The sequence below is a fragment of the Halichoerus grypus genome, chromosome 6 (genome assembly GCF_964656455.1).
Source record: "Halichoerus grypus chromosome 6, mHalGry1.hap1.1, whole genome shotgun sequence".
Taxonomy (NCBI): domain Eukaryota; kingdom Metazoa; phylum Chordata; class Mammalia; order Carnivora; family Phocidae; genus Halichoerus; species Halichoerus grypus.
Window position 1 is genome coordinate 39,683,044 of NC_135717.1, and position 14,086 is coordinate 39,697,129.

At 62.3% G+C, this 14,086-nt stretch overlaps 2 protein-coding genes across 4 annotated transcripts in view; one reads left to right on the forward strand and one right to left on the reverse strand.

Annotated features, from left to right (window-relative positions):
- The first annotated feature begins 4,723 nt into the window (after positions 1–4,723).
- On the forward strand, positions 4,724–6,431 carry LOC118530117 (tryptase-like). 2 transcript variants are annotated; one of them, XM_036083384.2, is made up of 5 exons: positions 4,724–5,000; positions 5,164–5,335; positions 5,446–5,741; positions 5,874–6,037; positions 6,112–6,431. In XM_036083384.2, exons 1-5 carry the CDS (start codon positions 4,880–4,882, stop codon positions 6,274–6,276), a joined length of 918 nt encoding a protein of 305 aa, XP_035939277.1. In that variant the 5' UTR covers positions 4,724–4,879; the 3' UTR covers positions 6,277–6,431. The 2 variants fall into 2 exon arrangements, with proteins under 2 accessions (XP_035939277.1, XP_035939278.1); XM_036083385.2 differs by having other exon boundaries at positions 5,446–5,711.
- A 4,210-nt stretch (positions 6,432–10,641) lies between these two features.
- Positions 10,642–14,086, reverse strand: part of CACNA1H (calcium voltage-gated channel subunit alpha1 H) — a 60,052-nt gene continuing 56,607 nt past the window's right edge. For both annotated transcript variants that reach the window (XM_078075009.1, XM_078075008.1), the window contains 4 exons: positions 13,816–13,937; positions 13,295–13,706; positions 13,046–13,209; positions 10,642–12,461 (listed from right to left, as the gene is read on the reverse strand). In XM_078075009.1, the coding sequence (XP_077931135.1) occupies positions 11,454–12,461; positions 13,046–13,209; positions 13,295–13,706; positions 13,816–13,937 (1,706 nt within the window). In that variant the 3' untranslated portion in view covers positions 10,642–11,453. The remainder of the gene's footprint in view (positions 12,462–13,045; positions 13,210–13,294; positions 13,707–13,815; positions 13,938–14,086) is intronic.

The following is a 14,086-nucleotide window of genomic DNA, read 5'->3' on the forward strand; positions in this document are numbered from 1 at the left end:
CTCCTGTCCTCGACACCCCCAGCTGGGGAGGAGGCTGGACCGTCCCACAGCGGGGGAGGATGGAGGAGGGGCTGAGGGGGCCCCACCTGCTCCTTCTGCGCACCCCGAAGCCCTGGACCTCCTCTCCCTTTGTCCCCCCCATGCATCCTGTCACCTGGTGATAAGTGGCCGGCTCAGGGACACACAGACCACAGCAGGACCAGGTCAGATCCAAGGTGCCCTGTGGACAAACCCACGTTTTCTCCTCACCCGGGCAGGGGTGGGGATCAGGGCACCCCACTTCCAGGAAGCCATCCCCAGACTCCCTGTCCCCACACCCAGCCTGTGTTCCTGTGGTCTCCACCACAGATCAGATGGGCACAGTGCCCAGCTGTCCGGCTCAGGTCAGGCCCTTCCTAACCGTCCTCTGTGTGGCCGGGGCCTCATGACTGAGCCGATTAGGGGCCCTGGGAGGGGCTGGACTTGCCTGCACCCGCCCCGGCTTCAGAAAGAAACTCCAAAGACCATCTGTGTGGCCCCTCCACATCTCTAACACCGTGCCCCTTGTCTCCTTTGACAGGAGAGCAAACTGAGGCACAGGGAGGGGTGTTCTGTCCCCGCATGCCTCCCTGCTCTGGCCCCCGGATGCCCTCCTGGCTGGATGGGGTCTCCTGTCGCCCAGTGGATGTGGCTTCTGTGGGCCTGTGTGGAGGCCCCTCAGGAGGACCCCTCCTCCTTGCTCCCACCTTCACAGTAGCTGCTCACTTGGCTCAGGCTGCCCTTCGGCCCTGACCCTTCCTGGTCTGAGCTGGGCTTACCTGTATCTGTGAACAGGAGCTGGGCTGTGTGGGTATGGTTTTCAGGGATACGGGGACACCCCAGGTATATGCTCACCCCCTGCCCTGCTCCCCTCCCTGGCCCCAGGCCTGCTCTGGTCTGCAGCTCTGGGCTTGAAGGAGCCTAATCCTGTCTTTCCACCCCCCACCCTGTCCCCACTGAGCCTTTCTTCCTGAAATGCCCCTCCCTCCACACTTCATCCAGCCCAGGGCCTAAACAGGCCTAAGAAAATTCTAGAAGTCATCATCCCCACTATGGACAATGATTACCCCTGGGTGAGATGGGGGAAGGAGGAAGGAAGACGGATTTCTTGTCTTAACACATCTGTATCCATCAAGAGTTTGCAGTGGGCATGTACTACATTTGTAATTAAAAATAACTTCTAGATTAAGAGGGAAAAGGAGCAGCCTGTGTGCCTCCCCTATAAGAGGTTTCCTATCAGTGGGCAGTCGAGAGGAGAGTCTGACTGTGCAGAGCCAGGGCCCTGGGTCTCCCGTGCTTTGGGAGGTGGACTCCCGGCACTCCTCTGTCCCCATCCCTTGGTGGGCTGCAGGGACAGCAGGAGCCGGGACTGAGGAGGGGTTTGGAGTTTGGAGGTGCAAAGATGAAGAAGGCTCCTGCCCTGGTGGTCCTAGAGCCTCACTTGACGTGGAGATCAGTTCTAGAAGGATTAAAGGCAAAGCTTGTGTGTATACGTGAATGAATAATAATTAAATCTGCAGTCTATAAACACAAACACCTTCAACTTCAAAAAGCAAACAAAACCGTTTTCAGCAACTGTGAAAAACTAAGTGTAAATGCATCCATTTAATTGAAAATCTCCAAATGATGAAAAGAAGCCTAGAACTCGAATTGACAAAGGAGGGGCAGAGCTGCCAGAGGAGACAAGCCACTGAGCGACACAGGGAAGCTCCTAGCTCCCCCAGAAATGAGACAGACACAACTCTCAAATGGAAACAGTAGAAGCATGCTATTTGTTACCAAAAAACTTCAAAAATTGAGCATCTAGGGGTGCCTGGCTGGCTCAGTGGGTGGAGCGTGCGACTCTTAATCTCAGTGTTGTTGAGTCCGAGTCCCATGTTGGGCGTGGAGCCTACTTAAAAATTTAAAAAAATAAAAAATACATTAAAAATTGAGTATCTCGGGGCGCCTGGGTGGCTCAGTCGGTTAAGCGGCTGCCTTCGGCTCGGGTCATGATCCTGGGGTCCTGGGATCGAGCCCCACGTCCGGCTCCCTGCTCAGCGGAGAGCCTGCTTCTCCCTCTCCCTCTGCCTGCCACTCTGCCTACTTGTGCTCTCTCTCTATCTCTCTGTCAAATAAATAAATAAAATCTTAAAAAAAAAAAATTGAGTATCTCCTGTGCTTTTTCCCCATAATGTAGCAAGTAATACCTCTATTGTATTCTGTCTTCCCGATCATATGTATTATGTTACCTATCACTTATCATGGTTTACCCTTGGCTCATGATACATTATGTCTCACATTTGTATCCAGTGTTGGATTCAGAGTTACAGTGGAGAGAGCACATTTTCTGTAGGGCCATGGCAACAAGGGTAGGACTGGACTCCATTCTGAGTAAAGCAGAGACAAGTAGGGACCTATAGCCAAGGTGCAGGGGTTTCTGAATGGGAACTTAGTAAGAGGAGACATCTGGGGAATTCTGGCTGAACCAACCGATGGGGGCTCCTGCACGCCATCGAGTACCAGGGTGGGGAGTGAAGAATTGTCATCAGATATGGAGGGTGATCAGGTGCCAAAGGCAGGGGCTCTTGCTAAACTGGATTTTGCAAGGAAGTGCGCAGATGGGCCCAGGAGAAGTTTTGGTCGAGCAAAGATTGCTGGTCGTTGGCCATTGATGGAGGGAGCACTGGGGTCCAGGACTGTGGGGAGGAGAAACTGGAGTGGTCTTTCTAGAAATAATGTGGCATAGCCACCAGGGGTTATCTGGGAATCTGGTCTAGAGAGCCATCTCAGACAGACACAGCCCTAGGAACCCAGAGGGCGGTCTTCTGTGTATGGACACGAGGGAGGACCACAAAGTTCTGCGATTGGCCTGTATGGGATACGGGGGCGTCCCTAAGATGAAATGGGACGGTTGTGGGGAACGCAGCCCTCTGGAGACTGAAGTCTGAGAACAGAAGTGGATGGTTTCCTCGGTCAGGGGGTGTGTTCTCTACAGCAGCAGGGGCTCCGCCCCATTAATAATCACAGAAAACCTAACGTGGCACTACCCACAGGTGAGAATATCAGATGGTGGCCAGGATGAGGCGTGACAGACATTCTCCTGAGTTGCTGGAGGGAGTTCGAGGGGACAACCCCTCTGGAGAAGGGTGTGGCCTCGTCTAGAGAGTGCAGACCGCAGCAGCCCCCCGCCCGCACATGCTGCAGACATTGGGGAGTGGGCACAGGAATGACCACAGCCACCTGGTCCTAAGACCCCGAACACAGACAGCCCGAGCAGGCACGGCAGGAGTGGGCGTGGCCGTGACACATGACCGTGTGCGGGGAAAGCAAGGCTCCAGGGGGCGTCAATGCTCCATGACACTCAGCCAAAGGTGAGCATGAGCCCCAATGCCCCACCTTCCCCGTGGATGCGCGGTGTCAGCGGGGGGATGACGGTGCGCGGGAGGAGGGGGGACGGGGTGTCAGGGTGGTGCCCACTCTCAACCCCATCGCAGTGCCTGGGTGTCCCTAGAAACATCTTTTCAATGGTCAGAGAATCAGAGAACTGAGGTCACAAGACAGACAACTAACCCTAAATCTGGAGAGGACTGGGACTGAGCACTGGCCACCTGGAGAGATGCCGCTGGGGCCACCCAGAGCCAGGCTGCTGTCCAGGCAGGGTGGGGGCAGGGCAAGGCCCCCCTAGGGGAGGGGCCACCCCGATGGCAGCGTGGGGGCTGCAGGGGGCCCGGGGGCCGTGAGGTGGGGAGGTGGGCAGGAGGCCCCGGTGACCAGTAGGCCCAGGGGAGAGGGAGGAGGTGGGCAGGTGGACAGGTGGGGCGGGAGCCGGCCCTGGCTGTGGAGTCTGGTGGGGGCAGCGTCCAGGGGGTGGTTATCTCCTTGTCACTTCCATCTGCCCCCCCACCGCTGATGGCACTGAGATGGCCACCCTACTAAGAGCTGTTCAGTAACAGCCAGGGGCGGGTGTTGTGGGGTCCCCAAGGAATCGGGCCTGCCATCCCGGGTGGGGACAGCAGGGCCCTTTCCTGTGTGGAGGCACTTGGCTTGGTCCTGCCCAAGGCAGTTTCCTCGTGTGATTTGGGGGGTGCATGTCAGCCCCGCCCTGGAAGGGAAGATGCAGAGGACATGCAGAGATGTGGGGAGGGGGACACTGTCCCTGGGTGCCTCCCTGCTCCTCTGAGGGTAGCCCACGGACATGAACTTCCCTGGGGGAAACAGGTCACATAGTGAGGACAGCACCACTGTCCCTGGGTGCAGCCATACCTGAAGGCCTCCTGAGGGCATCCTCGTTCTACATCTGGGCAGAGGAGAGGCGTACCTGGAAGGAGAGCTGCCTCAGGGCCAGGGATCAGCCTGCCGAGAAAGGGAGGGACACTCAAACACCCCGTTCCCAGTCTAGGCAAGACGTGGGAGCCCCGATCCACAGAGGGGAGCCGGCAGCCACTGCATGCAGACTGGTAGGCATCTAATCATCCAGAGCCTAGGAAGCCACGCCCCCCTCGGAGCGGGGGCTGACTCGTCCTCTGCTTGGCTGTATGCCCACCCTTGGGGCCTGTGGACACCCAGATGGGTGTCTGGGTGGTGGGGACACATGTCGTACGACGACCTTCATCTGAATCATCCACTTCCTTCACTCTGGATTGGAGGACGCAAGGCCCCTCCTCTGACCGCCTCCTGGCCAGGAAGGATAAATGGGCAGGGGAGAGTGGGCTGGGTTCATAGCAGCAGTGGTCGGCCAAGATAAGCCCCACACCCCGAGAACCCAACATCTGGGTGTTGCTGTGGAGCAGAGCAGAGGAGCCCCAGATCCAGGGCATCGAAACCCAGACCCCCAGGCCTTGACTGACCCCCTGATCCTGGGGGGCCCCACTCCATCTGCATGCTGTACCCTGCAGACCCCCAGCCTGGCCCTGCTGCCCCCCCACGTTGCTCCTTTCAGATGCTGAGTCTGCCGGTGCTGGTGCTGCCCCTCCTGGGGAGCCTGGTCCTCGCGTCCCCTGGTGAGTCCTGACCGTGGTCCAGCCCTGTCCCTGCCCCCTCACCCTACATGCCCCGTGATGATTGGGTGGACGGGTGCCGAGAAGCCCGGGGTCGTGGGGGCACAGGGAACAGCTGAGCCCGGGGCCAGGCTGTGCCCTGTGCTAAAGGCGCTTCTGACCCCAGCTTCAGGCCAGGCGCTGGAGCGAATGGGCATCGTAGGGGGCCAGGAAGCCCCTGGGAACAGGTGGCCCTGGCAGGTGAGCCTGAGAGTCCACCACGGGTACTGGAAGCACATCTGTGGGGGCTCCCTCATCCACCGACAGTGGGTGCTGACCGCAGCGCACTGCGTGGGACCGTGAGTGGCCCTGGGGCCTGGTGGGGCCGGGTGGGGCTGGGGCTCCACCCACATGTCCGGGGGGCCAGCAGCCTGCTCAGGCCCCCTGAGTGGCCGCCTGCTCTCCCCAGGACCGTCACGTATCCTTCAGAAATCAGGGTGCAGCTGAGGGAGCAGCACCTCTACTACCAGGACAGGTTGCTGCCCGTCAACCGGGTCATCATGCACCCCGACTACTACATAATCGGGAACGGGGCAGATATTGCCCTGCTGGAGCTTGAGGACCCCGTCAACATCTCCCCCCACGTCCAGCTGGTCACCCTGCCCTCTGCGTCGGAGACCTTCCCCACGGGGACGCCATGCTGGGTGACAGGCTGGGGGGATGTGAAGAGTGGAAGTGAGCATCAGGGCCAGCAGGAGGGCTGGGGTGAGCAGGGGTGGGTCACATCCCTGACCCAGCCTCTGGGACCCCCCCCGGGGCGGGTCAGGGTCCCCAGCGGCCCGCTCAGGGCACGAGTGGCTTTCCCTCCTGACGTCGTGTGCTCGCCTCTCTCCCCAGCGCCCCTCCCACCGCCGTTCCCCTTGAAGCAGGTGAAGGTGCCCATTGTGGAAAACAGCATTTGTGACATGCAGTACCATCTTGGCCTCAACACGGGGGACAAGATACAGATCATCCGTGAGGACATGCTGTGCGCTGGGAACAGGAAGAAGGACTCCTGCCAGGTGGGCCTGCACCTACCCCCTCAGCCCCCGCCCACCCCGCCTCCTGTGCCCCCACTGACCTGTCCCCTCTCCAGGGCGACTCCGGAGGGCCCCTGGTCTGCAAGGTGAGGGGCACCTGGCTGCAGGCAGGCGTGGTCAGCTGGGGCGACGGCTGTGCTCAGCCCAACAGGCCCGGCATCTACACCCGGGTCACCTACTACCTGGACTGGATCCGCCAGTATGTTCCCGAAGAGCCCTGAGCCCAGGCCCTGGAGCTGCCACCTGGATTGGCGGGGAAGAAAGCCCACTACTGTCCCACAACACTGGCAGGCGGTGTCCTTCTGCCCACCTTCCCCATGCCCTGTCCGGGGAGCCCCGGTGGCCGCGGATCCTCATTAAAGCGCATGGAAGCAGACATGGTTGTCACTGCGGCTCTGGCTGTGCGGGTCACCGAGGGACAGGGAAGGGGTCCAGGGTACAGCCTGGTGTAGCTGCCGTCACCGTGGGGCCTGAGCACGGGGTGGGGGGTTGCTGTGAGATGCCCCCTGCCCAGCCCCTCAGACAAGAGCCCATTCTCAGCTCATGGCTTCCTTCTCCTGGGGAGTGACATCACGCATTTGGGACGGGGAGAGCAGTGCGGACCATTGAAAAGATGTTTCTAGGGACACCCAGGCACTGCGATGGGGTTTAGAGTGGGCACCGCCCCAACACCCCGTCCCCCCTCCTCCCGCGCACCGTCATCCCCCCGCTGACACCGCGCATCCACGGGGAAGGTGGGGCGTTGGGGCTCATGCTCACCTTTGGCTGAGTGTCATCGAGCGTGATGCCCCCTGGAGCCTCGCTTTCCCCTCACACGGTCATGTGTCACGGTCCCGCCCACTCCTGCCGTGCCCGCTCGGGCTCTGTTCGGGGTCTTAGGACCAGGTGGCTGTGGTCATTCCTGTGCCCACCCCTCAGTGTCTGCGGCGTGTGCGGGTTGGTGGCTGCTGCGGTCTGGGGCCTGCGCGTCCTCCACTCTCTAGACGAGGCCACGGGCTTTCACACACACACCCCCCCGCCCCCCCACAGTGGAGGGGAGAGCGCCCGTTCCACCCCACCCTGCAGACCTCCACGCTGGACTGGGTGGTGGCGTCTCATTCAATGTGTAGTTTGTATTTTCATGAGTTCGGGTGACGGGAGTCCCTTCGACAGATGGAGCCCTTGCCCTCGGCGGGGGAGGGGAAGGCTGTCCACGTGCAGCACAGGGACATCTGAGCCCCTCCCCCTCCCCCGGCACACAATCCCCCATCTATGGATGTTCTAGGGTGACACGCAGGCGTGTTTCCTATGTTGAGCTGCCTCCCACTCAGGATTGCTTCTTAGCACGCAGGACTGCGTGGCGGCAGCTCCTCAGGCTCCTGGCAGCCACGCAGCCTGTTTCCCGGAAGCCAGGTCTGCCCGACGGGGACTGCCACTGGCCGGCCCGCCCCAGGCGGAGTGCTGCCCTCCAGACCCACCGGGAATTGACAGCCGCTTGTGCAAACTGTCCTTCGCCAACTGAGTAATTCTGAGTTGCAGGCTCTTCGTTCATTTTTGGGTCCTCCTATAAAGTAGGGTGCTAACCTTTGTCTTTGGAAGTCCGTGTTCTCCCGGCCCTCAGCTTTTCTGTTTAGACACAATTACGCACATGAATGTACGGAGAACTAAATCAACACCAACTTTTTGGGAGTTTTCTGGGCTCTTCAGGCCAGAACTTTCTAGATCAACATTCGCCTCTCTCCTCCCACTTGTCAGATGCAAAGATACACATTTAATCTACGGAGTCTCTAGAAATGACCCCTGTCCTTAGCAGGGGAGATTCTGAAATGATCCAGCAGCTTCCTTCTCCAGCCCTCACTTCTGTTCCTGCAGCCTGCTCCGGGTGCGGGACACAGAGGTGCAGGGGATGGGGGTGCCGGGGGACAAAGGGGCACCGGGAGCCATCCCAGGACACGGAGAGGCAGTGGGGCCTGGTCTGCGTGGTCTGACACCCACAGAGCCCTCACTCTGATGTAACCACCATGACAGACGACGTGCTCAACCTCTTCGTTTTCCCTTTTTAGCTTTGATTTCTTTAATGACAGCTGTTATACATGCCCATCCTAAGACCATGAAAGGTAAAAACCTGGAAACCTCCCTCCTTCTCCCCCCTCCCTGCCACCTCACCCCCTTGGGGTCACACTCCCTCGATGCCAGCCTCATATACGTACACTCAAGCCTTTTTTTTTTTAAGACTTATTTATTTGAGAGAGAGAGAGAGAGAGAGAGAAAGAGAGAGAGAATGAGTGGGGGAAGGGCAGAGGGAGAGGGAGGCGCTCCAGCAGACTCCCCGCTGAGTGCGGAGCTGTCCTGGAGCTCAATCTCACCACCCTGAGATCACAACTTGAGCCGAAACCAAGGGTCGGGGGCTCACCTCCTGCACCCCCAGGCGCCCCTACACTTAGACTTTAAGAGCATGTCGTGCAGGGGAGAGACCAAGGGACGAGATCTGGAAGCCCCTGGATTCCTTGAGATGTGGGTGAAGGTCCCAACCTGGGGAGTGGGGAGGGGGCCTCAGACCCCCCGGCTTCCCCTATCTGGCCCAGGGAGCTGAGGAACTCAGCCCCACTCAAGCAGGGGAAGGCGAGAGACCTTGTATCAGGTAAGCCAGGCCGCCCTCCGCGGGGGCAGGCTGAGACCGAGCAGACCTGGGGGGTCGACCCTCCCACTACCTTCACTGGGCAATAGGAGACCCCGCCGGAATGGGAGGGTATCTCCAGGGCCAGGGGAGGAGGGCACCTTGGCACAGGACACCCCTCGGGAGCTGAGTGAGGGGGTACAGGTGGGGAGAAGGGTCCCCACTAGGGGAGGCGAACTGAGCCAGGACAGGTGAGGGCCCTGACCTCGAGATGACATTAGGAGTTCAGGAGTCAGGGGCTGGGCTTCTCCAGACCTGCCCTGCTCCCCGACACTGGGTGACATCAGGGCCCCTGGGCTCCAAGAGGGGCGGCTTGGGCCCAACACTGCTGCCACCCCAACCAGGCTGACAGGGGCAGGTCCCCCTTCCCCGAGGCCCACCCTCCAGGTGTGGGGCCGTTGTAGGCTCAGCACAGACCCTGCGCACGGAGACCACGCCACTGTTGTCCTTCATCAGGACAAACGCTCAACACGCCTTTTGAGCCTCAGCTCCCGGCAGGAGGGAGACATCCGAGAAGCCACATCCTGGAAGATCGTCACACAACCACCCCGTGCCCCAGTTTCCCCACCTCTAAGAGGGGATCGCTGACCTGGAGGGTCTCAGAGGGACCTTCCCACCTGGCCTGTGACCTGGAGCTGGGCAGGGAGCTGGGGATGGGTGCAGGCAAGTCCAGCCCCTCCCAGGGCCCCTAATCGGCTCGGTCATGAGGCCCCGGCCACACAGACGACGGTTAGGAAGGGCCTGACCTGAGCCGGACAGCTGGGCGCTGTGCCCATCTGATCTGTGGTGGAGACCACAGGAACACAGGCTGGGTGTGGGGACGGGGAGTCTGGGGATGGCTTCCTGGAAGTGGGGTGCACTGATCCCCACCCCTGCCCGGGTGAGGAGAAAACGTGGGTTTGTCCACAGGGCACCTTGGATCTGACCTGGTCCTGCTGTGGTCTGTGTCCCTGAGCCGGCCACTTATCACCAGATGACAGGATGCATGGGGGGGGACAAAGGGAGGTAAGGCCCATCTTCGGGGTGCGCAGAAGCAGGTGGGGCCTGCCCCTCAGCACCCCCTCCATCCTGCGCCCTCCTGCCCTGTGCAGCAGGTGTACGGCCCTCCCTGACCCACCTCAGACCAAGCACATGCAGGGCTCAGGGCAGCCCCCCAACCCTGCAGGATACACACATCATGGACCTGGGACACTGGTCTGCTCAGCTGGCTGTGCCTGGTGGGGGACCCAGTGAGCGGCTGGGGGGAGGGCAGGGGGCATCTGCAAATTCTGTGGACCTCCAGCTAGGGTCACTTTTCCAATCAATCATGGAGCTGAGCCCCTCAGCTGGACACCCCGGCCCCAGGGAAGCTGTGGGCCGAGAGAGATTGGGGTGAACCTGGGGGCTGAGATGAGAGAGAGACCCTGGAGGCCTTGGTGTTTGCCCTGCCCACCGGGGTCAGAGCAGAGGGGCTCTGGCCTCAGCCAGGTGGGGCTTCCTACAACTCAGACCACCCCTGAGGAGGCTATGGTAGGCCACGGCGGGCTCCTGCTTTGCTACGTGGCTGGAAGGGAAGGGCCTGGACCCCAACCTGGAGCTGGTCTGCATTGGGCTTGACCACCAGCCAGCATGGTCACAGCCATCGCCGGTGGGACTCTCAAGGGATTCCAAGTTCTACCCTGTCCGGGCCCATCTGTACCTGCTCTCATGCCTCGCACGAGCCCTGGGCCCCGAGAGGGCAGCAGGGCGCCCGGCCGGTCAAAGGTCAGGGCTGTGAACTTGGCTCCTCCCTCGGCCACCAGAGGGGACAGGCCGAGCCTCTGCAGGGACCCCGGGGCTAGTGCCGGAGCTGGCCGCAGGCCCGCATCACCCAGCCCTGCTCTTGGCAAGGCAACAGGCTGGCCATGCTCCCATGCGGGGATACGGATCCTGCCGGTGGTAATCCAACACATTTCTTAAATAAGTTAGTATTTATTCCGCTTTCCTTGGCCCCCCACCCCTGCTGCCCCTTCCCTTAAGAAGCCAAATTTCCTGTATCAGATTATTGCAACGTTTAACCTGAATTTATAAAAGAAAGGTCCATGAAACGCAGGGGCATCGGTGGGCACCGCTCTGCCCGGGCGCAGGCGGGGCCGCCGGCAGCGGCGGGGGACTTTATTGCACAGACCCCACGCCCCTGCGACGCGGGCGCGTCTGGAATACCCGAGGGCAGAATGGTGGGGCGTGGGCCCAGAAGGGAGCTGGGGAGACAGTGACAAGGAGTGGGGACGGACAGGTGAGAACTCAGACTGAGGGACAGTGAGCGTGGCTGTGGCGGCCTCCGGGACCAAGCTGCCACCCAGGAGGGCACAGGTGGCCCCAAGCACGTGTTCCCTAGAAAAGTAAGTGGGCGTGAGAACAGGGCTCTGCTGGGTAGCCTCGGACTGCCTCCTTCTGGTCGTTTCCTGATCCCTGTTGTGGGGACACAGCGGCTGTCAGGGGACCCCTGACCGGGCGCTGGCACGGCCTCAGACCACGGTGACGAAACTCAGAAAAACCCAAACCTGAATCCACCAGATAGAGGCTCGTAGGCTGAGGGGCTCCTCCCTGTTCTGCTTTGCCCAGACCCAGTGTCCGCCTCCCTCCCTGGGCGGACAGCCTCGCGGGCCTCTCTGCCGCGGCAGGGCCCGCGCTGGGGTCTACGCACAGCCCTGCCCGGGGCTGCCACCCCGCTGGGTGCACCCCAACCCCACTGCTAAAACCTGTGTGGCACCATGCCCTGAGCTACACGGGCCTGTTTACACTGTTACCCGGGGTGGGGGTGGCTGGGGGAGACCCTGCTTTCTTTGGGGGGCTCTGGAGAACTTTGAGGTGCAGCCCCCGCCCCTTCTCTGGGGGGTCGCTGGAGGGCACAGGAGGCTCTGTTTTGTGGGGTTCAGGAGGCACCGTGGCCCCTGAGAAGGAAGCCCTGGGTTCTGGGGCCACACTATGGCCACCGTCTGAAAACGGGTCTCCACCAGGGCCCCCCGCATCCAGCGGCTCAAAGGCAAAGTTGGGGACGGTCAGGTGTTCTGCACGGCAGGGGGCCTGGGCCCGACGCTCCCCCCTGGCGGCAGGGTCCACCCCTGCCCCCTCCACGGGCTCCAGGGAGTCCCTGTGTGGCATGGCCTCACAGGACGGGGTCCGCCGCCGCAGAGTGGTGCTGCTGCCCTCGGCCACTGGGGCCCGGGCTGTGCCCTCGTCCTCCACGGGGGGGTCTACGGAGATGCAGGGCGGGCTCATCTTCTTCTTCCTGCGTGCCCCCAAGGCTGGCTCGGCCTCCGGGGCCCGAGCCTTTGCCTCCCTGGCCTCCAGGTGGCCATCCCCGCCCCCCTGCTCCCCGGAGGACCGCCTCTGCTCATCTGCCTGGCCGGGCTTGTCCAGGAAGCCCTGGGTGTCCACGCTGTAGAACCTCCGCAGGTCCGGGTCACTGCCTCCCCCTCCTCGGGCAGCGGGCGAGGCTGCGGGGCTCAGGGCCGAGCTGGTGATATGGCTGACCTCCTCGTCGGCAGGATCCGGGGTCTCAGCCTCCTCCCCTCCTGGGGCCGGTGGCCTGCCAGAGACACAGCGCTGCCCGAAAGTGTGCTTGCGGGTGCGGATACTGCTGGGCCGCGGGGACCGGGGTGGGGACCGTATGGAGGCCCCCAGGGACGCTTGCCTCACAGGGGTCTTCCTGCCAGGCTCGCCCCAGCCCGGGCCGCTGTTCCTGGGGCCATCAACATGCCCTTCCTGCGAGTCGGTGCGCATGGCCTCCTGCAAGGAAGGACCCAGGATCCGATGAGGAACGAGGCCAGGCAGAACCCAGTCGGTAGCCAGGGATGCAGGAACGGCGCTCCCCAGAGAAGCCCCAGATTGGACTTATGACCCCCGAGCCTAGGGATCAGGTTGAGATGTGGCTGGGAGCCACTGGGCGGGATGCTCTGTGCCCCAGCCCCGCCTGTGCCGAATACACCGCTCAGGACCAGCCTGCCAGGTGCTCACTACCAGCGCTGGTCGTGCTGTGGGACGGTGAGGACAGAGGGCCTGAACTCCTGTGGGCAGAGCCTCACCCTGCCCACCACCACCCCAAGGACAGGGGTCGGGGGGAGGGAGAGGGTCCGAGGCTGTGGGGCTGGAGGGAGGTCTGTGGGTGCAGGCAAGGCTCAGGGTGCTGCAAGGCACTGAGGCTGCCGCCTGAGGAGGTGTGGTCCCCAGGGCCCTGCACTTTGTCTCAGGCTCCAGGGACATGTTCCTACTCTCCTCTCTGGTGTCCCTGTCCCTCACCCTTCACATGGTCGGGGGGGAACAACAGAAGAACCCCCAGACCTGGGCTGCAGGACTGGGGCAGCTTCTCCTACCTGTCTGCAAAGCAGCCGGCTGAGGCTGGGGGAGCGGGCTGCGCCCCGAGGGGACAGGGCATGGAGGGTGTCACCGTCCCTGGCTGGGGAGAGCATGGCCGCCGAGGGGACCTGGAGAGAGGTGCAGGGCTCCACGGGCGGGGAGTGTGCGGAGGTCGCTGGGCCTGGGGCAGGAAAGCAGGTGCCCTCAGCGGCCACTACCCTACCTGAGGCCTGCCCCAGTCCCCGGGCCACCTGGAGGGGCCGTACCTGTGGCGGCCGCGCCCGAGCACGTCTCCACGTCCACTTCCCGCAGCGGGCGGGGGTGTGGGGCCGAGGCAGGCGCCACAGGCCGGAACATGTAACTGTCATTGGGCAGGGACAGCATCCTGGACACCGACACCTTGCGCACCACCAGCAGGCCGGGGGCGTCTGGGCTGTGCTGGGCCGCGGGCCGGGGGCAGGCGGGCGGCCCCTGCGCCACCTCCAGCTCGGCGTCCAGCTCGGCGTCTTCGCGGGCCTCCTTGTTGCTCTCCTCCAGGTGCTTCATGAGCACGGCCACCACCACGTTGACCAGCACGAACTGGGCCACCAGCACGAAGGTGACGAAGTAGATGGGGGAGATAGCGGGCAGGTAGCTGAGACAGTGCTTGTCCTCGCGGGCACACTCCCGCAGCGTGTCCTGAGGGCAGGGCGGGCGGCTGAAGGGCGGCGCTGGGCGCCCCGCCTCCCTGCCCACCCGTGTGGGGTGCCCGCTGGTGGGGGGGCCGCCGCCGGGCTTGGGCTGGTACCTTCATGATCCCGTTCCAGTTGTCCCCCGTGGACACGCGGAACAGCGTGAGAAACGCCATGCCGAAGTTGGAGAAGGTGGCGTGCCGGCTCAGGCCCTCACAGGGGTTGTCCTCACTGCACTCTGCCGGGGAGACCCTCGCCCAGTCAGCCCGCGGGCGCGGCAGAGGCGGTGCACTCCCCGGGCCCCGGGGACCACGCTGACCCACTGTGGGCCCTGCCCTACCCCGGGGAGAAGGTTCTGCTCTCCTGGGGTAAAGGGCCCTGGCCTCT

What these genes read in the sequence shown, in the direction of transcription:
- LOC118530117 (XM_036083384.2), top strand. Translation starts at nt 4,880, where the DNA reads ATGCTGTACCCTGCAGACCCCCAGCCTGGCCCTGCTGCCCCCCCACGT. An exon ending in CCTGGTCCTCGCGTCCCCTG is followed by an intron (nt 5,001 to 5,163) that starts GTGAGTCCTGAC and finishes TTCTGACCCCAG; the next exon opens with CTTCAGGCCAGGCGCTGGAG. An exon ending in GCAGCGCACTGCGTGGGACC is followed by an intron (nt 5,336 to 5,445) that starts GTGAGTGGCCCT and finishes TGCTCTCCCCAG; the next exon opens with GACCGTCACGTATCCTTCAG.